Below are 25,588 nucleotides of genomic sequence, written 5' to 3'. Positions count from 1 at the left end.
GTTATGGAAAATGAGAAGCAGAGAGGCTGTTCAATGTTTATGAACTGATCAACTGATAAAAAACATTTATGTAGGTAATATCTGAATTATCAAACACATGGAACCAGCAGTTCCTTTAACATAACTTGTGAATTAGTCCTTTATTGTTAAAAAATGATAAGAAATAACTAAGGTATGAGAAATACCTGAAAGATCACTATGACTTCAGAGACCTTTAAAGATACTTACATCACTTTCATGGCCTTCTCTTAGATTGTAAGTGAGATCATGCTGGATGTCTTCAACAAATTTGTGAGCATACTCTGGGTAAAGGTCGAGCACTTCAAAGAGACCTTTGAGTATAATACATTGGAGGTCACAGTATGTTAGAGCTTTAACATCTGCATTTGTTTTAATAACTTGATCCCTTATTGATAGGTTTGCTCCAATTAAATCTCCTTTACCTAAAAGAAAACACAAAAAAAATTATCTTCAAAGTGTAAATTATTTACTTTTTTTTTTAATCATAAAGCTGTTTAATATAATTGCTACCCCCGAACCTGAAATTCCATTGTTACAAATGCCTTGGTTAATTAATAATATGCTAAAGGATCATAGACTAATTTTTTTTTTCCTTTTTTTTGCAAGTACAAACTTATACACAATTAATTGGAGATACAAAACCTATTTTCCAGACAGGTTAAAGGGATCAATTAAGCAAATATGTATAAAATGAATATTTACACTTGGAACTAATAGCAGGTGCAATTATTTTTCATAAAGCTGTTGTCAGGTGTTTTTGTGGGTGTCTTAAAACATGCGGGTGTTAAGGCAGCATTTTAGCATTCTGTTGAGAAGAAAAATGTGTTAAGAAGGAATTATTTTGCTGAGGGTTTTTTTTTTTTTTCATTTATGGGCAAGACTTAGAATGTTGGTTGTATTAAAAACTTCAATTGACCATATCTTGAGGACCACAAAAATTTTACAATTAAAAGCTTCCATAAACGTCTGATCCGAGGTATAAAGTCCAAAGTGGAGTCATTGAACCAGAGGTTTTCCCCAAAAGTAACAAATCAGATGTTTTTCGTTAAAGACGCGGACGGTGTGATGGTGTACATTCTCTCCACCAATGAAAGATAAAATGGCTGTCAGGAATATCATGAAGTGTAACAAAATCAAATGCCAAAACCTACTTGGGATGAAAAGCCTCCTTTCAGCAGTATGGACTGGGAACTGACCAGCTGGACAGCAGCTCTGTAGGAAAGGCCCTGGGGGTCCTTGTGGACAAGCAGAACATGAGCCAGCAATGTGTCCTTGCAGCACAGAAGTTCAAGGACCTCCTGTGCAGCATTAACAAGAGTGGAGCCAGCAAGTCTCAGGAAATGGCTCTTTCCCTCTATATTTGTCATACCTCATGTGGAACACTGTGTCCAGTTTGAGCTTCTCAGTACAAGACAGAACACTGACATATTAGAGTGGGTCCAAAAAATGCTTCCAAGAATCAGTGACTAAAGAATATAATTTATGAGAAAAGGCTGAAAAAAACGGGGTATTGCTCCACCTTATGAAGAGAAGGCAATGTAAGGATATTTTTACTGTCTTTCAACAGCCCAGCAGAAAAACTGTAGAGAAAACAGAGTTAAACCTCTCTTCAGAGTGCACAGGGCAACATGATGTACTGGGCACAGGGTGTAACGAATAAAATTCTCATTATAAATCAGGAAATGAAAGTCCTTGGAGATGTTCAGAACATGTCTGGACACAGCCCTGAGGAATCCGAGAAAAAACTGCCCTGTTTTAAGCAGGTTTAAGTTAGGTAGCTTCTGAAGGTCTGAAGGTCCCTTCAATCTCACATTATTATCTGATTACTAAATAAGTTAAGACTGTCACACTGGAAAATCTGCCCAGCATGTGATTCCAACAGTATATTACACAAGAAATGGTCAGCTTTTAGAGTAAGTTAAACAAATCATTTAACCATCCCTGGACTTTCTTAAATTGAATAGTTTTATCCTTTAAAATATCATCTTTAGTACCTTAAAATATTTTTTCCTTATTTATGTGAGGCTTAAACAACTTTCTTAAAAGTACTTATAAACTCAGGGTAGGGAGAAATTTTCTCTTATGCTAGGAGTATACATATATCAATGCTTATTTGAGGTCTTAAAAATCTCAGTATAAATCAGAACTGTTGTGAGCTTAGGTCAATCTGGGAAAGAGGAATTTGATAGGTAACAATAACATGTCATCACTCATCACAACATGCCTTGCTACATAATAAAATATAGCATAAAGCTAAGTACATTTTACTATAAATATCAACATTTTACATTTTACTATAAATATCAACGATTCATTAGATTTCTTCCATTGTATTAAGCAAAGGGCTGGAAGTGCTAATTTATTGCTGGCAATAACGTGGACAAGGGACAGAGTATTTAAAATATACCAAAACTGATCCTTGAACAACTTAATTAGAAACTTTTAGATATATGAACAGTATTAGTATCAATACTGCATAAACATTTTGAAAAAAAATATTTATTTGAGTGTAGTTAAAATTTTGAAGTAATTTCAGGCTTAAAGATACTACAATTGATCTGGTAGTGTTAATATACATTTCTTTTTTAATTGAAAATCATGCAGCAAAGGCTGTTGGTAGTAACCTGAAGTTTCATATAGAATTCATGAAGTGGTTAAATGATTCTACCTTGAATGTCAACATTCATTACATAACAGAATCATTTAAGCTATTCTTAGTAGCTCTTTTCTTTTCTCTTTAATTGGATAACAAGCTTATATATATATATATATATATATATATATGTTTCTCGCAGACACATCTGTTTTTCAATAAATCAGGGACATGCAGTCAAAGTTATAAATATTCTCCTTATGGATATTTTTAAAATAACTTACAGCTAATATTTTTAATAAAGCAAAGATATATGCTCAAACAGTACATAACTCATATTAAAGCATATTTTCCCATAAAATATATCCTAACTGTCATTATTAGAGGTAAAGTAATAGTCTCTAGAGGAAGCAAAGATGTATTTAATGAGAGCATTTCACTGAGTTGTTGCTGCACTGCTTGTTAGTGAGAATGGTTCAGTAAACAAAAACTAATCCACTAGAATTAGAATCAGGACAGAATTATAAAATATTCTGGGAACTGCAAGTAACTCAGCACTGTCAGGGAAAAAACTGCTGTATTGGATTTACATGACATCAGCAACACAATTCAGTAACACAATTTCTCATAGGGACCTACATGTTTGATGCATTCACATTCTGCTGGTATTAATTATGTTTAACTGATGAAGCCCCCATTCATGTAACAAAACATTATTTCACTGTGTTATGTTTATGTTTTTTGCATTATGACTTAATTAACTTCTTTCAGAAATACAGTAATCTTTCTTATTGTTTTGATTGTCAACATTACACAATGATGTTTAATTAACATTTTCAGAAGTGCCCAAAGATGGAATCATTAATGAAATCATAGTTCCAATGGAAGTACATCTCGAACTTTTGCTGGCTTTAGCTTATGCTTTATTATGTCATATTTTATATCTTTGATCTATGTGATCGAATGAAATCAAGAGCTTCTTAAACTTCCTAGAAACAGACAAGTGATGGAGCGATGTGGACTGTCAATCTAATAGAATTAAAGAGTTCTGAAACAAATAGGACCTGTATCACATTTATAGTCTAAAAAAAGGCCAATCAAATGCATTCTAGAAAAAGAAAGGAAATTCAATTACAGACGATCAGAAGCTTCCATTATCAACAGTCCAGTGCAATCCCACAAAACAGGAAGCAAAGCAAAAAAGGAAATATTCTTCTTAACTGTTTTATAAGAATAATAAAAGTTATTAGAAAGAAAAATACATTTAAGTCTAAAGAGATATTAAAATCGTAATAAAATAACTCTCTACTTTTAGAGTAAAATTTTATATTTTATTTGGCAAAAAAACTTTATAAACTTTAGCTGAGACAGGTCTAATGATCCTTTAGCTGAAGATAAAGAGAATTTCTTTCATAGGCCAATTTCTTTAGATTGAGTCAAATCACAGAAATTTATAGGTCATGACACTTAAACCTCAATGAGTAAAACAACCAACTTGCAAACAAACTCTAAAAATTTATTAGAACAGAATTTCTGACCTTTCTCAGTTCCAATATACTCAGATGACTGCAGGCAGCACTAGTTAGCATGGAGTAGCTTGGGGGAGGAGAGCCAGCAATTTTTGCTCTTCACCTCATGGCTTTTCTGCACTTGTAGGCAAGTGCCAAAGAATGAAAGTAGACTCATACTGGGTTTTTTTTCACTTGAGAGCGTTAGTGGGAGCATTGCTTGGCCACTAATTTTCATGGAAGATTTAGGAACTGATGATCAATGTTCTTTGAGCTGTCAATACCATCACCAAATATAGCAGAAAGTAGCAATTTGTGTCAAAAGCTTGCAAATACCTCTTTACATGAAAAGAAGCGGGAATAAATATAACGAAACCAGAAATGAAATATTGCGCAGCTAAAAATCTGGCAATTGAAAGTTTCTTAGGTCAAAATATAAGGAAGTTTAAACATAAAAAAGAAAAGAAAAGAAAATAGGAGTGTACATAGAATAGGTATTGCAGATTGAAATTAAACAAATCCTTTCTCCTCAAACAACTAGGGCACACTAAGCCACCTTAGTAGTGAAGGTTGAAGGTTCTCCTACAGTGGGGGACCATTCTGAGTCTGTGACTGTGAACATACCAAGGATTGCCAGCACAGTGCTGTCCTTCAGGACTTCCATGGAACCTGAGCACACAAAGTAGATCGCTTGCAGGGCATCTCCCTGCCGGAGGAGGTATTCCCCAGGAGCACAGAAGGAGGTTTTGATGTGCAGAGACAGAGACCTGAGGCAACCACGACTGGCACACTCAAAAAGGGAGAGCTGCAAAATCTCCTTGTTCAAGTGCATGGTGATGTCTGAACGCAGCTCATCTGGGAAGTCTTTTAAAAGCTGTCCAAAAGAAGGAAAAAAAGGATGAAAAAGAGAAAAATTGTAAAATTATATGCTTTCACTTTTGCAAAGTGGAAGTGCCTGATTTAGTGGTGCTGCACATATCATACTGCTGCAAATACTTCCCTTTGATTTTCCTTGTCCACTTGATGAGACATGCTGGTTTAAGAAATTTTAACACCTATAAATTCCAGGAAAAAGGTGAATAAATATATGCCTTTTGACCATTAAAAAAACCAAAAAATCCTATAAAGCCTCACCAAAAAAAACCCAACCCAAAACAAACAAAAAACAAAAAGACCCCCAAAACACCTACAACAAAAAACCCTAAAAAACCCAGGAAAAAAGGTCAACAACTCTGTACAAATGCCTTGTAATGCACAATTTAAGTTTTTCCAAGTTCTTCTTTGTGATAGAACGCAGTAGGCTGCTCAGGTTTACCACTGTATACAGTGACATATAAAATGAAAGCAGAGAATTCTATATAATTCATCAATATGCAATGTTACTTTTTCTACAGTTAAACTACCGAAAGAGGAATAACTAAAAAACTCCAGCCTTGAATGTGTTTTCATTCTTGCTGTTTTCATTTTTTAATCATGTAACTGGATGCTGAAGGAAGGCTAGGAAAGAAACAAGGTGCATGTTTATGGAAACTAAAAACCATGAGGTCTCACTTTTTCCTTTCAAGCTGCAAGCCCACAAATATAATTTTATTTGTAGTTTGAGGGGATGTGGCATCTGAACAATGCAATCAGCCAATGCTTGACCAGGTGGGCTCAGACAAGGTATTTTATCCATAGGAGAGAAATAATGAAAGACTGATGGTCTCTCCAGGAGCTACAGTTGTAGTAGAGCCGTCACTCACTTGCAGTGTGACTAAAGGTACAGAAGGTACAAAAGCTGAAGGTGAGCATTAATCACATCTAGGAAAGTTTTGACATCTAAGTAATTTTTGTTCCTTTGTAAATCTTACTAAGCTTCTTCTGTTGCTAAGATGCTGTTGAAAATCCCATTCTTTGTGCTCTGCTCAACACAAAAAGAATTTATCAGGAAAAGAATGTTCCAAACCCCAGATCTTTCTGCTTATTTCCCCATTATCTTTAGAGACCACTGAATTTTATAACACAGATAACAAGAAACCTGAAGGGAGTGTTCCATTCAAATAACACTCCAGCAGAGAGAAGCCATTATTTCTTCTGCAGTACAGTAACACATAACCTGGATAAGTAATTTAAAACAAGCAAGCACAGACAGCACCAGAAATCTGTCTTTTGATTTCACTCTCAAGTTACACTCTGCAATATTTAAAAATGTAGTGATATAAATAACATAAAAATTCAGGCAAAATCACTTGTATACACTACTGCAATAAATAAGATGAAGGAGAAAGGAAAGAGCATCATAGTCCCTCCTTTAAAAAGGACCTAAAATCCCCATGTAGATATTTTGTTTAGTGAAAGACAGAACTACTCATTATAAAATTTCTGCTGGCATCATCTAAAAGGTTTCTGATGAATGCATCTTCAGCATTTGAGAATCACAGAGGACTGAACTCTACTCTTTCAACTGTGTACCCTGTTCTTGGGATAATCCAGGTTTAATTTTAGGCATGGTTTTCTTTGGTGTGTAACTTCACACAAAACACAGCATCACAAAAGAAAAATTACCCCCCTCCTTGACTCACAGTCATAGCTCATAGTCAAAACAATCAAACATAGCTCACTGTCATTTAGTTACCTCATTGGAATCAATTCCATTATTGACAGACCACGTGGTTTGGAAATATTCAAGCATCCTTTGCTTTAGCTGCTGTGGCAGGTGATGGACCCGTATAAAGTCCTTCAAATCCTTGGTTCTTGTGTGATAAAGGGACCATCTGGAGTACATCCTCTGAATTATGGCAGTCACATTGCCAAACACCAAGGCATGCATCAGAGCTAGGAAGTATAGAAATTACATGCAATGTGGAGTGATTTATTGATCAATAAATCTGAACACAGAAAACGAAAAGCATCTTCAAAGAGCAAAAATTTCCTGATTGAGAGATATAAGAAAGCTTTTAAATATAAGACTCCTTCAGTAATGTTATATTAATACTGTGGTATTAATATGATCATTCATTTCTGGTGTTTGAGATGAGTCACTGTCGTGAGAAGGGTAGAACAACAACTTAATCTATCTACTCAGGGTACCTAAGGAAAGAATTACGTCAAATTAAGTCCATAGTCTAAGAGAAAAGGAAAACAAAACATAAAATCATTGAATGATTTGGGTTGGAAGGAACCTTAAAGATCATCTAGTTGCAACCGCCCTGCCATGGGCAGAGTCACCTTTCACTAGACCAGGTTCCTCAAAGCCTCAACCAGCCTGGCCTTGAACACTTCCAGGGATGTGACATCTACAATTTCCCTGAACAACATCTTCCTGTGCCTCACCACCCTCATAGTAAAGAATTTCTCCCAATATCTAATCTAAACCTACTCTCTTTCAGTTTGAACCATTCCCACTTGTCCTGTCACTAGAGACCTTTGTAAAAAGTACAGGAAGGAACACACATAGGCAAGTATGCTCAGAAAATAATGAGGTACTACTAATCAGTATGAAAACTAGGCTCTAATGGTTAGTTGGAAACTACACAGAATGTAATAGATTTCAGAGAACTCACATAAATAAAAACAATTACTAACAGGACCATGTGTGGCAGAATAAGGTTGTAAATAACATTTTAAAATGTATCATATTCTAAGGGAGATATTTTTAAAAAGTCAGAAAAAAAGGCCCCATTGTAAAGCAAGAATTCAGGTTAAAAGAAACATTGAAAGAGACAATCTGATTTCTTATGTTGCTTGACAGGGTCAAATATGGTTATAACTGTTCTGACATCCTGGAGTTTGTCTGCAATTAGATATTGGTTTGGGAATAAAAAGACCAGAAGCAAAACTGGAGAAATATTTACAGATATAGGTCATCTGGGTTTGTCTGTGCAGAAATGTGTTTGCTTAGTTGAACTGGAAAAATCACAGCTAAATTGTCTGTCATGTGATATTGATCTGATGCATAGAATATACACATCTATGTATTGTTTATTTTAAAAAAATACTAAAATCTTTATTATTTCTCTAAAGGGACATCTGTCTTTATATTGCTTGAAAGAAAGCAGATGGATTTCTCAGGATGAAAAAGGAATTGGTTTATAAACAAGACAAACAAGTTGTTGGCCTTGTATGTCACTTTATAGAAGTCAAATGTGAGTGAGAAGAGACAAGGAGGAATAAGAGGAGGAAAGGATGCACTTTTAAATGGTAGAAAGAGAGAGAAAATTCTGTAGTTTGGAGAGAGAAAACTTTTACAGGCTGAGAAAAATCCAAAGGAGCTAGTAACAATATCTATGTCCTTATTGTGAAGGGAGTGCAGAAAAACAGATAAAAAACTCCAGTGTAGAAATAGCAGAAAGAAAAGGATTATGGAGTAGTAAGAATGGTAAGCCTAGCTGGAAATTTACTTTGAAAAATAATCAGTTATTCCAATTAGGTGTTGTTCATGATGGTGCAGTGAATTTCTAAGTCATTCATGTCAGAAGCTAGAGCAATAAAGTGTGAGGAACTGGTGTAATACTAGATACAGGATATTATATTAGAAATATGACAGCTAGGTCTGAAACAATTCACCCAGATACAGGTAAATAGGTTAAAGAAACAGTGTGACCTCTTTAAGGATGCAATAATCAGTTTAAACGGGGGCAGGGATAAAGCATTAGGTGGTCTATGAATGCAAATGTAAGACTCCCACGTGATGTAAGTCCCCCATCAGACTCCAAGGTTAGGAGCTGGACAGTGTAGAGGCCTCGGTGATGTTATTATAGGCACAAATATCATCTAGAATTTTATTATTATGATAGAATCTGTCATTGCCTATATGCATTGGAAGGCAACTGCTTCTCATAATGACAAGCTATTCTTGGCTGTGTCAGGCGTTAGAATTCTTTATAAAATAATCATACACTTACCCTACTTTCTGCAGGAACCCTATTACGCCTCTGTCTAAACTCAAGTAGGACAAGCTCAAAACTTCTAGGAACTGTATTTCATAAAGTGGCCTTTATTTTAATAGATATTTTAAATCACATTTTAGTTGCTTAGGGAACAGAGGAACACCTCTGATCCCAAATAGGACTGGAGCTACTAGAGTGGGCCTCCAGTCTCTCAAATACAAAAAATACACATTTTTTGCTGAAAGAATATGGAGAGTACAAGACAGAGCATGATATGATCACCTGCTGGAGGGCAGATCTGATTAATATTTTACAGATGCTAGGTATCATAGGTATTCTGGTTACATTTTAATAAGCAAATTTTCTTTCCAACTTTAAGAGGACATCTTTTATCTTCAGAACATGACCTGTTAAAAATTTAAATTTTAAATTTATGTAAAATAAAAATTAATGCTAAGAGGCCACTAAATATTAAAAATGTATTCTATATGCTATTTATTTGTTACATTAACACTTTTTTTTTTTCTGTCTTCAACTTTTTCAAGGTTTAGGTAAATTAATTCATTTTTTTCAGTTTGTAGTGTCATACATTAAAGAGATACAGAAAAACTGCTGATAAACTAGCTCACCCTATCCATTACACCTGAAATTTCATTAACAAATGGCTTGGTCAAAAGTCTAAAGAACTTACACAAATTTTTCTCAGAACATCACTTTCCATTGGGGAATCTTAAAATTAAATATCAACCAAGAAGATACACTAAAACAGTTTTTAAGAAATGAATCGATATAATGTCCCTAAGTACACAGATTAGCACTTAATTCCTAAGAGAGTTTTCTAAGGCATGCTCACCAATCTTTGCAGTATCATTCTAACTCCTTCAAGTTTCCTCACTAATATGTAAAATATAATTCTTCAAGAAAATACCTGAAAATCAGCCTGCTCTGCTTTTTTTACCTGCACATATCTTGTTTACAGGACCATTGTAGATATAAATCCATTCTCCTATCTGCTTGTCTATAAGCACCTTCACCTTTCATTTGTCAGTTCCCTCTTACTCCACTCAGCTGACTAGTCCTTCACAATTTATCCAATGCACAAGCATATTACAAGAAATAAAAGTGAAATTGTAATAGCTGAACTAAATAAATGTATAGGATACTTCTATATCTACTCTATTATATTTATGAAAGCTCTGCCATATTAAAGTGAATTAAATATTCATCACTGCCTTACAGAGGACATGTCTTGATTTCTTGATAGAAATGAAAACTCCTTTCTTTATTCCAACAGATTTTATGAAGTGAAAGCCCCAAAGAATGGACATCACCGTAATTTTATGCAACCACTGAAAGTAATTAATGAACTGCTTGTGGTTTTGTAACATTGTCCAAAAAAATTATATCATTCTTGGATTATTCATTATATAATTGCCTTTCATTTTCAGGACTGAGGAAAATTAAAATTATTCACTGAACAAATCTTTTACCACTTAATGCTGCAAATATATAGTTTACAGGTAATTCATCATGTTCCCTGGCTTTCAAGTGTCAAATTTCCAATTTATTGTTGCCCAGGAGAGTTTATCTAGCAAAGCTGACACCCAGGGCTCTACTGACTAGCCCTGGAGAAGTACCCACTTGTATTTCCAGAACAACTAAGCCAGCAGAAAGAAAAAGGGAGGACAGAGTACTCTAGAAGTGACTTGCTTTTATTTTTTGTGGCCAGAGTGACATCTTTGAGATGTACTATGCACATATGAAAAAGAGCAGCTGATTTTTTGTGTGAGGAAGATGAACGTAAATACAGAGCTTCCAGTACTTTCTCTAAAGGTCTTGGCTTACAAATCTCTGCTTGTTGTACTCAAGTGCCTCAGCAGAAGGAAGGGGACCACAAATGAGCACGTGACTTACTCTGACAGTAAAACTAGGTAATCAGCATAAATGTTACTAAGAGCTCCAAATATGACCAAAAAAATTGCATTGTGATTCAAATCTGAATCGAATTTTTATCAGTGATAATTGAAGTGCTTTTTTTTTTTTTTTTTTTCCCCTATGCTAAGGCTCACCAAATAGTCTCCTGGTTCTGTCCTGTCTCTTTCTCTCTGGTCTGGTCCTTCAAACAAGGATACACACCAGCTCACAGATACTTTGTCCTGTGGGCTGCCCGACTCCCCTCATCACCATTCCCAGGGCTGCTGTGGGGATGGAACTGCAACTGATGTGCACATCATACCTGGCTGTCTGGAAAAGTGTCTGCCACAAGTGACTGAAATCCCCAACACATGGCTGGGCCACTTCCACTGTTAATAATGTGAACTTGCATTTCAGTGGACGACACTGTCTTTCATCACTATTAGTGAACAAAGGTTAGAAATAAGTCTGTCTAAAAGAGTTCATTGAATGTAAGCCAGACAAAGTTGCTTCCTTCTTTTGCCATTTTAAATTAAATTTATTAAGCTCTCCGCTGTGTTTGCTTGGGGTTCCTTTTAAGGAACTTAGCAAAATTTCAGCTTTTATCTGACTTTTCCCTACTCTTTGAAAATGTTTTAAATGACACTTGATTGTACCTACCCCCAATCAGCATTGTGCAAATGGAGAAGATCTTTTCAGCATCGGTATTGGCTGAAACATTTCCAAAGCCAACACTGGTGAGGCTGCTGAGAGTGAAATACAGGGCAGCTATATAGGCACTTCTGATTGATGGGCCTCCTAGTGTATTATTCTCATAATAAGGAGATTCAATTCGTTTTCCTAGCTCATGAAGCCAACCTGCAAAACAAAGCATCAAATGAGTTACTTTTAAGTAATACCATGCAAACTATACATTACACTAAAAAAACAGTTCTAGAAAGCCCCATAAATCTACTTAAGAGACATTATATTCTTCACACAATTCCAAGAATAAAAAGAGCATTAAACTGTGGGAATTTATGCAGCACACTAAGTATTGTGTCTCTGGGATATTTATTTTTATGTACGATTTTTTGTTATAAAAATTGCATTTCTGCATTGAAATCAAGTGGTTCTGAATTGCGTATTACAGGTCTAATTAGATAATTTATAAAATCCATTAAGTCACTAAAAAGAAAAAATCTTCACCTAATAGCACTGCAGCAACAATGCAACATCATTTGATTCTTTCAATTAATTAATGCTTGGAAAGCTTTTTGACATTTTAAGACTAAATCATTATAATAGTAATTACATATTCAGAGCTTTTCACATGTTTCTTTTTACAGTAGAAAAGATTCAAAGAACTAAACATAACTTACAAACTAGAATTAATTTTTGAAACATGCTTCAGTAAGTATTTTCTAAATTGCTCATTTAATCTTTTCTTTCATTTTGATAAATGAGTCTATGTGTGCCAGAGAAAGCAGAATTAGCTACTGCCTCAGATATTTGAAAAAAACCAACAAAAACGCCCCAAACCAACAATGCAGAAAAAAATACACACAGCTGGAAAACACAACCTGAATGAATTACATAAACACAATGTTTCACAAGAATCAAGATTGGGAAAAAAAAAAGTATAAAAATCTATTTGTGTTCCCAGTTTTGCCTGTTAAACAGCCTGCTTGGGAGATTGGGAATCTTTCTTGGGTATACAGGGAGAGCTGCCAAAAGAAAATAATCCTGACAGACAGAGGAGATTTTTTTGAAAAATTGTTTGGGGGTCCCTCCTTTTGTAAGGTGGGACCTGAGAGACTGAATCACCTCCTGAAGATTATTCTCTCCCCACTTCAGTCAACATCCATTTAGATTAATCAAAAAATGAACTGGGAGAAATCTTATTGCAGAGAATGTCTGCAAAAGCAGGGGGTAGATTTAAAGTATCTATCCCAGCACTTCCAATTAAGTTGGGAAAAAAACTCTGTAGGAATTTATCACCTGCTCCCATGCTCAGGTCCATGCTTTCTGGCATGCTGTCCTGCAGAGAAAGCTCAGCCAGAAGGGCTGGGTAACGGCAGGGCAAGGTCTGGCCATGACCCTGATGATCCACTCTATGCAGAACAGGGAATTTTATCAAAAGCATAAATGAAAGCAATCTGCATTGTCAAATGATGGCAGTACTGAGTAGGATGTTTCATCTTGCCAACTGACAAGAAAGCATATCAAAATAGGTTTGATTTTCCCTGAATAGTAATCAGGTGGGGCTATTTTATATTTATGGCTCCCAATTATTTAAAAAGAAAGTAAAACAAAATGGGGAAAAAAAAAAAAAAAAAAAAAAGCCTAGCTGAGCCAATGTCCTCTGTGCATTTCTGTTTTTCTGAGATTACATTACATTTTCCCAACAGTAGCATGGTTGTTTGTATACCATTCCATAGTAGGGAATGTAATCATTAAAGAATGTAGAATACATTAAAAGAACATAGAATAAAAACCCAAGAAAATCTCTGGCATACAGGAGACAAAGTTAAAAGAAGGTCTATATAAACCTAATGTAAAGTGATACAATCATAAAGTTCAAGATCTACTCAAGATTGCTTCAGTCGCAAAACTGAAACAAGTAAGTTATTTTAAAGAACTGTAATTGATATGCCTTTTAGGAGAACTTCTCCTGCCTCAGAGTATTCTAAAAGCCACTGATTCTTAGCCTGTGTATTTCCATTTTTCTCACTATTCATACATTTCCAGTGCTATCCAGGAAAGGTGGATGACTGCATTCTTTAAATGAGAGATATATGTGAATTGGTTTCTCCTTTACAACTTTACGTTCAAGGTTTTCATCCAGCCCTTCCGAACCATCATTGTTCCTAGAAGATTCACACAGCTAGTAAAAGTAAACTACAAAAATAAGAGTCTACATTGTGTCGATCAGTAGAAGTCTGTATAATATTTCTACAAAACTTTGACTACCAAAATACCAATATAATAATTTTACAATTTCTAGCAAACGATTCTGGCCAAGATACCAGTATTTGACATGAATTCAATATTCAGTGTCTAGTTCTGTGGTATAACTGAAGGTCAAACAAATCATCCCCTCAGTAGGATCTATGGCTTATCACTGAGCTAAAACAGTAGCAGTCAGCAATGATTAGCAATCCTTAATGATTGCTAAAATAACGCCCACAATAAAGAAAAGCTATGAAGTAAATTTGTTTAGAGATTTAGACTCAGAAGAGAAAATGTTTGTCTGAAAGGGAAAACCCCAAAAATAAATTCCTCTGACTTGTAGATAAGACCATGTTTGCAGCTTCTTATTTCTATTTTGGCTGGCAGAGATTATCCTAATCAGGAACTTTTTAAAAAATTATATAAAGCGGTGTTTCAGCCAGAGTATATAAAATGATGCAGTATCTTCCAGATCAACTGTACTTCTCATATTTGTTGATAGCACTACATTTTTTTTTTTTTTCCAGTTTCAGGGTAGAGGCAAGATACAATGGGGTGTAAACACTCATCAGACAACGGAAACAGTCATGAGGTAGCATCACTGACTAATGCCTTTTCCTTTTCAGTTTCTGCAGGTAACAGCTCTCAGCAGATTCTCTGGCAAGCTTGAGTAATTAATTTCTGCCCTCAGGGAAGAAGAGAAAAATAAATATACCTTGCAGTCAGAAGGAGCTTCCTAGAATTTAGCATTATGAATCTTGTCCAGTTCAGAATTAGCATTGTCTTGGTACAACTCTCTGACTTTGAAAACATTTGTAGTGCCAATTAGCATAATTAAGAGGAAGGCCTTTCAAAGGGAAAAAGAGCACTTAAGTAATCAAGTCCCATTGGAAAAGTCAATAGGAATTGGATATCTAGCTCCATTAGCTACTTTGAAAATTGCTGTAAGAATCTGTATTGAGTTTCATTTACTTATGTCTGGGAAGTGCTCAAGTATCAGCAGAAGCCTAAAAAAGCATTTGAACCTCCATAAATGACATACTTTTTAACTGGATGTAAACCACATTATTTCATTTACTAGACATCCAGAAAATCAGTCCTTCCCCTGCACTGAGTATATACAATATTCCCTATACATTACAGCTTCATTCTATACTACTGCTTAGATTTTCCTATTATGCCAGACACTTAACATGCCAAAACCCTGCCTGGTACCTCAAAAACTTAGAAATTAGTTGCATTTTCTAATGAATTAATTAACTATAGCACTTATTTTAAAACTAAGAGAAACATTTTCTTTTCCAGTTAAAAAAAAAAAGTCTCTGGTTTATTCTGCACTACAGTGTCAGGAAGAATAAAGAGGTGTGGAGAAGGAGTACCTCTTAGAGCACCCCTGAATGTCTGATAGCAATAGCAGTGATGATGCTAAAAGAGAAAAGCATGAGACAAAGGCCGAGCTTCTCTCAGCTATGAATCCACATCAAATTTAGGGACTTCAAGTATTCCTAGGGGAAATGTGAAGGTAGAAAAGGCTATCTTCTATCACATACTCACTTTTTTTTAACTGTTTAAACAGTATTTAAGCCTCATTCAGGGCCAGACCATACTTGGCCCTTTCATGCTAGTGAGGAGAGAGAGCAAGCAAGTAGATAGTAGTAGTATCTACTATGCTAATAGTAGAGAAATAGAGTATGTAGTGAGAAATGTTGGAGTCAACTAAAGGACACTGTGGATTGTCTTTAGTGAGGGTTATTGTTGAGGAGTATGTCTGAGGCTGAGTGTTGCTTTTCTGACTCCACTGAAGAGAAATAATAATAGAAAAATGTCCTGAACTGGAGCTTATGCAGCCTTCTGCTATAAATAGATTAGAAGTTTCAGCACAGAAGTCACTATCTTATGACTACTAATGTGTGTTGCAGTTTAGGGTCATTAAGGAGAAGATAAAAACTATCTAAGAGAAATTAGATCCTTCATCACTGGAATGCATTTTTAGATTAAAATCACCATGTAGCCTGAGAGCTGTGTTGGTTCCCACTTCAGTAGTCTCTGATCACTGCTGATAGGTCTTAATTTCAGATCTAGAGCCAGGCAGCCAGGAGGTTTGCACAGCAAAGCAACACCACCCTTTCATCACATAGCAGCACACTCTGATCTGCAAATAAACATCTCATATTTCCATTTTAAATGGGGGAAAAATGTTCCAAGTTTCTATTGATCTTAATGAACCAAGATTTTCAGTTTTATCCATGCTTATGTTTCCTTGTATTAACCTCCACAAAATAAACCTTAAGCAGAACAGTTGCTAAGAGAGAGAAAGTAGGTGAATTTCCTTCTTTTTAGGTAAAAACACCTGTGATTACAGTTTCTGTGATTTTAGATGTCCAAATAATTTCCCTCAACTGTCTGTGTGGCTTCTTCAGAATGTATCATATTTAAAGTTCATTTGAGGAGGGAAGGTCAGAGCCAGTATTGTATTTGAGATTTTTTTATAACAGCATAATGAATATATTTTACTCTATCAAACCCTAATTGCCATTCATTAGACATTAAAGCATTAGCTTTGCTTATAAGATTGCTTCCAAATAATTTTGCATAGTTACTCTCTAGATGTTGCTGACTGATATAATACATTCAGAAGAATCTAAAGGTGTATAAGAAGATGAAATAATTTTACTTCTTCTTGTATATGTGACTGCATTATTGAATAATCATTGCCTCTGTTCTCATGGGGATTACTCAGGTTCCTCACAAGAATTTCAAAGCCTCTTTTAGGCCTAGCCAAAATGTTTTTGGCATGTGCAATTTTTCCCTGCTAAAACATTTGTAGTTTTTCCCCAGACTTTTAATGGACCAAATGGCACCATTCCTACTATTTCACCCTGTGGAATATTGCTGTTCCTCTTTCATTGTCACAAAACCTGATCATTCCTTTACAGGTTTGATTTATGGTGGAGCTTTGCCTGCCATGTTAGGGGAGGCTCCCAGGTACCAGAGCAGATAGTTTTAGGATTAAAGTACCCCAGAGATGAGAGGAGCAATCATACCTTTAACCACTGCTTCTGGAGGACAATAATTGGACCAGACCTTATTGCACTGGGTCAATAAGTAAGACAGGAATCAGGTTTTCTTTCACACAAATTAGGAAAAACACCAAAACTTACTGACCCATCCCCTAAAAATCCTCCCCAAAACCCCAACCAAACAAAAAGAAAACTACCAAAAAAACCCCGACAAAACCCAACCCAACCCAACCAAACCAAACAAAACCAAAACCAAACAAAACAAAAAACACAAACAAACACAAACAAAAACAAACAAACAAACAAAAATCAACAAAAACACAAACCCAACAAGACAGAGTGCTGAACATGTGACACAGTTGCAGGTTCTGAGAGTGTGAAAACACAGCTCTAGAACATGTGCTCAAATGGAAGAATTGCAGACTAGCAAAATACAGGACATGAATTTATACTTTTTTCAGAATGAAGACAATAAATAAGTGTTATCTGAGTATGATGAAATCAGAGATGTGACTATATGATATGTCAAGAAGTACAGGGGACAAAGGAACAGCTCTGGCCAAGAAACTTATATTTGATGAAAAATAGCTGGTACTCAAGATAAGTAAAAGTTAATTAGCATGAAGTTTAAACTTGAATGATTTCAAGATTAGTACAACAGACATAACTATAATGGCTGCAGTACAATCAGGAATAATTAGCATTAATCTAGTTCCCTTGATCTTTGTTCTGCTAACACACTTTCCTGCAAAGAGTGGACACCTAAAATGAGATAGCAAGCAAATATGGTAAAAACAACAACATATTTCTCAAGTACTGAGACTGCTTAAAAATGTTAAAATAAGTATCAAAGTACCTCTTATTTTTGTCTTTGTAAAATATGGTCCTTATCAGAGTATATTCTTTATTATGATTATTCTAATGGGTTTTTTTTTTCCCCTAAACTAGAAAAATATAATATGGGTATGAATGAGACTGGTAGTGTTACAGAAGTAAAGGAACACCTACTGCAGTGTTCAAATTTTGTGGAGGGAAATTTTGAAAATAGGCGTAACTTGGACTATATGAAACATGGCTTTATCTCAAGTGCCTGTGAATGAAGTCCTTGTGGTAGAGGGCTCAAGGCTGCCCTGTGTGACCCTGGAGCAGGGCCCAGACACAGCTGTGCTGACTTGGAACTGCCATGTGTGCAGCAAGGATGGGGATTACTGCTTCGGTTCAGTGCAAGGCTCCACAGATCATAGCATTGCCTTTCTCTTATCCTTGAAACCCATTATCTCTACACTTTTAAATCTAATTTAAAGTCCATTTTAGTATTTCTCCTTATTTTTCTATGTTAAGATCATAATCCCTAGTAACTTTCTAGTGCATTGGTTGCATCAACTAACCCAGCTAATGAAGGTAAATTTGACTTTACCTATGTCAAATTTGTATAAGCAGATTATACTTAAGCTCTGGTTGAGTAGATTTTCAAGCACCAAAATGTGAGACACGTGGATATTACTTTGATGGAAACTACACAAGATTTTCTACAGACATATATAAATGCTTACATACATCTTCTGTATCTTGTGTTTACATACATGATGAATGTGCACATTATAGACAATAAGAACAAAAAGCAAACACCTCAAAACCCCCTTTATTTTACATAATTTCTTGATTCAGAGCAGTTTTTAGATACAAGCTTAATCTCTGTAAGGTCTACCAAAAGTTAATTTGATTTGAAGGGTGAATTCTTTTTAAGGCTGACTAATACTCTTTGTAAATGAATTGACTGTTTTATTTCTAATTGAATGTAAACTCAGAAGGTAGCATAAAAAATTTACATTTTGCAGAGCTTTAACTCATCTAACTTGACAAACTCATAACAAGATATTGACCCATTGTTCTCAGTGAAAATGAAGATTTCATGGTGAAATACTCAATAAACTAAGTAGTTTCAGAAGGAAGAGAAGCTCAATCAAGGAATTAAAAAAGGAAAAAGATCTAACTGCAAGGTTGCTTATAACAAGAAAATCCCAGCTGAGCCCCACGGAAGTGCTGAAAACTTGAAAATTTGTCCTTAATTATCTGATAAAACTCAACTCTAAATTGCAAGTATCACTACTTACAATTAAAAAAATAGTATTTTTCTTTTCTCATGGTAAAATTGATACAACCTTAGAGATATGGAGCAAACTTCCTTGTAGGAAGTTGTTTCTTGTCATCACCAAACTATGGTCTGTTAAATAATTTACGTTTTCATTTTGGGAATCCATAAGTGCAAGGAGAGATACTTTATATGGGAAGCTTGGAATCCACCCCATTGAAGGCACATAAGAACTATAATACAATTTCCAAAGCCTCTGGTTGATCACTCCTGGGCATCTTCATGGCTTAATAATAGTAGAGAAAAAGGCCTGATATTAAATATTTACAGTGATAGCATTTTATTAGAAAAAAAATGTTGGAAAGCTATATTTTAAAATATTTAATTAGCAACAAGTTAGAAGAGTTGGGCATATCTTCCACCTAATAGAAAATGCTACATAAACACTCTACAAAATACAGTGTACATGAATTACCAACATCTTCACACATTTCAAACCCTGCACATTTCTAGCCAGAATCTAACTATCATTAGTAGATGGATTAAATCTTAAAATTTATAGATGATATCCTATCTTCTTTTGTCTGCAAAATAAATTTTTGCACTTTTAGTTTTTCTCCTACTGTGAGAAATCTGTGTAGAATAGCCCAGATAAAGTTTCACAGTCAGAGCCCTAGATGCCTCTTAAAGTTGGTAGATAATTTATGTGAATTAGCTATTTACGTTTCTTCTCCATCATTTGGCAAAATATCGTTTTTCCAGAGAAGCTACTTCGTGCCTACAAGTAGAGTTTATTCTGGTGAAAGAAGAAATAAAGTAGTGGTACTGGGGGAAAATATCTCTTTGGGCAGAGCTCCAAGACAGTCTCCAAAAAAACCAGCTAATGCTCTGCAGGACCACAGAGGTTATCACCTCCATAAGGCTCTGGGTGAGTTGTCCCTCTCACCCTCAGTCTGCCTTGCTCCTCTGCTGCCTCATAAGGCTGCAGGTTGCATCTCTGGGACATGCAACTGGTATTCTGTGGATGGCTAAACAAATCAGAAAGATCTGTCCCTCATATTTATGAGGAAGACTCCAATATACCCCTGTACCAGTCTCACAGTATAATGTAATAAAGATTCCCTTACAGTAGAGATACATTAATTCCAAGGTAGAGACCTGTCTATATTACATATAAGAACTATGTATAAGGATTTTAAGAGCTGACTCAGCAGACCCGCAAGGAAATCATTCCTCTTGGTATTTTATGATAATTCTCTAAATATTTAGACTTACTGCTGCAAAGAAGCTCCAGTGCACATGGTCAGTGCACCTGCATTCCTGCAAAACTAGGTCATAACTTCTTCCAGCCTCATTTATCAAAGAGTCAGTAAATTTAGAAAAGGAATGTTCTTGAAACTCTTCTATGTGATAAGCCAGTACCACTCGTCCCAACAGTAATTTGTCAGATGGCTGTATTTGAATTTGTGAAAGATTTACATCCCTCTTACTTTTGTATGTCAGCAGTTTATTGTCTCTTCCCCACACCACTGAATCACAGCAGCACAGAATCAACTAGATTGGAAAAGACCTTGGAGATCATCAGGTCCAAAGAAAAGACAAGGAGGGAAAATTTTCAATATCAACTTTCTGCGACAGTAGCTGACAGTACATGCAAAGCACTTAATACAGTGTATTACTACTTTTATTAAAATTTTTATTTTTACTAGGAATAGTTTGCAAACAGCTCTAATGCCATTAACACATTTGGAGTGAAGAAAAACACCTTCCCATTTCTAAAAAAATTATCTTGCTTTTTTCTCCACAATATATTTTCCTAGCATTCTTAAACTAAAAAAAAAATTAGTAGTGTAAGTTAATTAACAATTTTTTTGGTAATAAAGTATAAAGTTAATTTAATTTTAGATTACAAGTAAAACACACAAATCTAAATGTATAGGTAATTTGAGAAAAACAATTGTAAGGCCATAATCAGAAGTATAAAAATCACATGAATATCATCTTCTTTAAGGAAATGCTCACAGTGTCACTGCAGGGTTTCAGTATTTAACATTACTGCTCCTTAGGCAAACTGGCTGTTACTGTCTTTTCCAGGCTGTGAAAAGCCTTGCAGCTAAGTTTGGAATTCAACACATTTGTGCTGGTGGTCCATTCAGTGCAAAGAGCATGTCCATCTATGCCCTCTTTGCTTCCCTGAGCTCCATCAGTCTGTACACATCTGTTAGAGCTTTTCTTATCTTATATTTAGACTGCAATATCCTCTTGGGCAAGAGCAGTCTTTTTATTCTGTGTTAATTCAGCAATGGAGACAAGAGAGCCTTGACCTATAAGTACCATGCCAGGTGTTCCTGCAGTAAAATTTATGGTAATGAGTGGGGTTTTTTTATGGTGTCAGCTAAAGAGTTAGAAACCTGTTTTGCAGCTTTATGTGTTTGGAGGCCAAGCTATGCCAAAAAGGTTTTGAGCTACTACAGACCGGCTATTCATGTCTTTTTAAAGAAATAAGCACTCTCTTCCATAAGCAATAGAGATGACTTTAAAAAGAAACTATTATTATCAAAATAGGCCAAAATCTCCCACAAAATAAAGCCTTGCAGAATGCAAGTTTTAAAGTTGCTCTCAAAACTTTATGTCTAAATGTGCTCAGCATGGCATAGTTGGTAAATTAATCTCACCTCTACCCTGCTGCTCTCACCTGCTCAGGTTTCACCATCAGAGAAATACAGAATAAACTCTTTCAGTTCTTATGACAAGAATCTCAGTCCTAAGAACTAATATATTAAAGTTCTGACTCAGAATCTGCAAATAAATTCTCATGGAGACAATGACAGTGGTAATCAATATCTTAAAAACTTTGTAAAAAAAAGATGTTTATTTTCAAGAGCAAGATATCAAGAGGACTATATTTTTTAGAAAAGCAGTGCAATATGCTACACGTATTTTATATTTTCATTCTGTCTAACAGCCAGCAGTCTGCAAGAGTAGAGCTGTTTACTCCCAGACTCTGCTTTTTAAATGTGAGTAATGCAAGAAGTGGTCCCTGGCAGGTGGTACCTTCCCCTCTCCTGCCATCTTCCCCACTCCAGAAACTGAGCCAACTTTCAGCGCCTACTACCTGTTCAAATGCAGTCCCCCAACTCAGCCAAAGAGGGGCAGAAGCTTCAGCACAGAAACTGTTTCCTTTTGTTGGCCTAACTGCAAACAAAAGTTTAATTGCAGAATTGCAATAAAACCATGCTAATTTCCATCTGGCTGGCCTGCATAATTTCACAGGAGATGGTAAGGACAGTAAGGAGTCCTTAAGGAGTCAGTTTGGGCAGTATACCTAGGCTGCAGCCTATATGACGTCCATTTCTTCTTGTTTTCTGTAATAATAACATCCATGCTGGTTAGATAACAGCTGAGTGTGTTAACCCTTCCACAATCTTCTCCTTGCTTCCTCCATCGATTATACAGCATTGTCTAAATATTCTGCTCTGTGTTCTTGTCTAAGGAGCCACTGTGTTGTACAAGGACCTGCCTCTGACAGGCAGCTGGATGATAAATGGCATTAACACTTTATTTGCTCTTGCTTTGTCTTAGTTTTTTTTATTCCATGATTCTACAAAATAAGTTAATTTTTTAAAATTCTTTTTTTAATTATGTGCCACTTGAATCAAGGAAGTTTAGATCCAAACATATTTGGCTTTTATGAGGGGGAGATCAACAACAGGGGGTATTTTACTCTAGATTATATCTAAAGATAATATAAAAAATCCAAGAATTTGCAGTGTAATAAGAGCTTGATTGATAAAAAGTAAAAACGTAAAGAAGAAAGGTGGTGTCTTAATGGAAAAGCACACTACATTTTTAAATTTGATGAAGTTCTGAAACAATACATCTATGCCTGCAGACATGACAGGTCTTTTTGAAGTGTGTGACATAAGGGAATCCTAAGCATTAGCATTTTTATCTCCAGCTCTCTTAAACCTGACAATGAAAAACAATTTAAAACAATTAGGCATAATCACTTTTACAGAATGTGGCTTGTGTAAAACTTTACATGCTGCAGAATTCATTGACACACTCTCACAGCTTCACATTGGCTTCTCTGGTTGAAGGTACTTAGTAGGTAACTTTAAGCACTGTCACCCGAAGGTATAAAAGTAACAGAAATATTTTCCAGGGTATAGGAAAATCAAAGAGAGACTGGAAAGAAAAGGCTCTTGAATAATTTCTTCATTTCTGTACAGAAAGGATTTTTTATTCTGCCTGCAGAAAACCCTTCTTTTATCAAGCACCTGCTCTGGTAAAGGGCAGAAGAAAAAGGATAAATAAATAGAAAATAGCAAAGAACATCTCTAGATTAAAAAATTAGGGCATGCTTGTGCTACAAAAGAAAAGAAAAGCTATTTTAGTTGTTATGGGTTGTCTTTAGAAGGCAACATGACATTCTAGCATCCTAAGATCTCTACCTATGTGATGGGGCTGAGAGGTAGTCCAATCACCTATTGAAGCAACTGCTGGAAAGATTTCAAAATACATAGCAAAGACTTCATGGGTTTAAACTGGATTGAAAATTTATAGTTTTTTAAAGCCATGAGCTTTAAAACAGAAGTAGAAACTTATAAGGAGTCCTAATAGAACTTCCCATTGCACCAATGTGTATAGAAGACACTAATGTTTTAACCAACTGTACAAAGCTCTCAGAGGAGAGTAACATAACCCTAGAACAAGCTACCCAACCAAGGTATTCAGGACCTGGATGGAGCAAAACCGTGTTTTAGCCAGTTTGCTGCATGTTATAGTCCTGGTTTAAACTATCTGACTGGTTTAAATAAACTCCAGAGGCTCTCTGCAGCTGAGAGTCCTACAGTTCCAAGTACAGCAGTTAAGGGTTAAAGACCCTCATGTAACTTGGACAGAGCTTCTATGCATAATATTTTCAACTCGCAATAAATTATACTCTCTGCTGGTCCCATTACAGAAGCCATATGGAAAGATCCTGGCATTCTTTTACCTCTTGGGACTATCCTTTCTTCTGGGGTGTTTGCTAGGCAGATTTCCCCCCTATGTGCAGCACTGAGAATTTCTATTATGGTTGCAAAAATTGGTTCAGATACAGCTTTTCCACTGAGATAAAAACTGCTTTGTGGAATTAATAAATGACACCTAGGTAATCTGTGGTTCAGCTCAGCAGGACACTTTGCCACATCTCAGGAGCTTCGTCCTTGAGCCAGATTTTTACCTTTGACTTAAAAAAACTGTCCAAATCTTTTTACTACCTGCAAACTCTTGGAAATTTACTAATAAGGGTGTAAAAATGTCACACTCCATTTAATAAGCTACTTTCATTCCTTTTTTTTTTTTTTTTTTTTTTCCTGAGCTTCAAGTCCAATAGGGTATCTCGGTCCTGGGGTATTTGGTGATTGCTTAGAACAGTTCAATCAGAAAGCAAAGTATAAACTGTATTTTGCTTTACACATTAATCAAGGAACTGAACCTGTAGGAAAGAACAGCAGGGAAGACTTACTAAGGTCCAGAGCAGCTAAAATACAAATTGATGTTAATCTAAATGCAAAGGAATGCTTCAGTTCAGCTCAATAAATGATATTTTAGTTTCACACACCTGCACCTCAAGAGCACTGGTTTGGGTTTACAAATAGGAAATTGAATAATTTCCAAAAACTTAATTTTTATGAATATTTTAAATATAAATTTATAATCCTGACAAGGTCTAGTATACACTGTTCAGAAATGAGGAATTTTAATAATGAAAACCTGTTGTAGAAAGTATATTGATACATGGTTAGTATTTATGTATATAATATGTATTGAACATATAAAACAGGCAACACAGCAGGGCCAGGGTTTCAGATAAGCCTTTCCAAGACCTTAGTTTGTAAGTGTAGGTCTTTTCCATGTGCAAACAGGTTTCCATATATACTTCCCACATGTGTTCTGGTGATTATAGTTTTGCACATAAAACTCCCTTGCAGCAGTTAAATTTCTCTGTATCAAGTTTAACAGACTGACAGACACAGAAAATACTATGTGTCTTTGCTTTTATTGTACTAAAACAAATTAATAGCTATGTTTATCTGCAAATAGGATTTCTTCAAAACCAGATGAACTTACTCTCATTTCTACCTTATTCAAAAGTCTAACCCAACTAGAATAAAAAAAAAGTTTTCTTTCATTAATATTTCACATTGCAAGCTTCTCCAAGTTTTGCCTCATATATAGTATTTTATGTCAGAATTATTTTCACCACTCAGGTAAGATAACCAACAGACTTTATTTAAAGATTTTTTTGGTTGCTTTGAAATACGTAGCACATTCATTCTAATTACTTCATTATTTTAATGATTTTATATATTCACTTGTTCTAACAAGGCTAGATATTGTGAACTTCAAACCATTCATGGAAAATTTACACATTGTGTGTACAATAAAAGCATTACTTTCACAGAGGAGTAAAACTTTTAAGGATCAAAAAAGGCAGTAAAATTATTTAAAAGCATTCCAATGTTAGATATTCTCCTGAGTTTAAAATTTTCTGTTTGAACTGCTTTAGAGTGTTTCATCACTCTGTAATGCTGCAGAATTTTGGTATATCCTTGTCTTTTTCAAAGTACGTGCAATGTATTTAGTACTTTTTG

The 25,588-nt window shown here is 35.3% G+C and overlaps 1 protein-coding gene across 1 annotated transcript in view; it reads right to left on the bottom strand.

Annotated features, from left to right (window-relative positions):
* Window positions 1-25,588, bottom strand: part of KCNH8 (potassium voltage-gated channel subfamily H member 8) — a 176,634-nt gene that overhangs the window by 33,392 nt on the left and 117,654 nt on the right. Inside the window, exons 8-11 of the mRNA XM_066318197.1 lie at window positions 11,565-11,762; window positions 6,737-6,936; window positions 4,747-4,996; window positions 229-443 (exon numbers count right to left, since the gene is read on the bottom strand). Coding sequence (XP_066174294.1) covers window positions 229-443; window positions 4,747-4,996; window positions 6,737-6,936; window positions 11,565-11,762 — 863 coding nt within the window. The remainder of the gene's footprint in view (window positions 1-228; window positions 444-4,746; window positions 4,997-6,736; window positions 6,937-11,564; window positions 11,763-25,588) is intronic.

This window comes from Sylvia atricapilla, chromosome 1 (genome assembly GCF_009819655.1).
Source record: "Sylvia atricapilla isolate bSylAtr1 chromosome 1, bSylAtr1.pri, whole genome shotgun sequence".
Taxonomy (NCBI): Eukaryota; Metazoa; Chordata; class Aves; order Passeriformes; family Sylviidae; genus Sylvia; species Sylvia atricapilla.
Note: the sequence above shows the minus strand (reverse complement) of the source record. Positions and strands in the feature narration are given on the sequence as shown.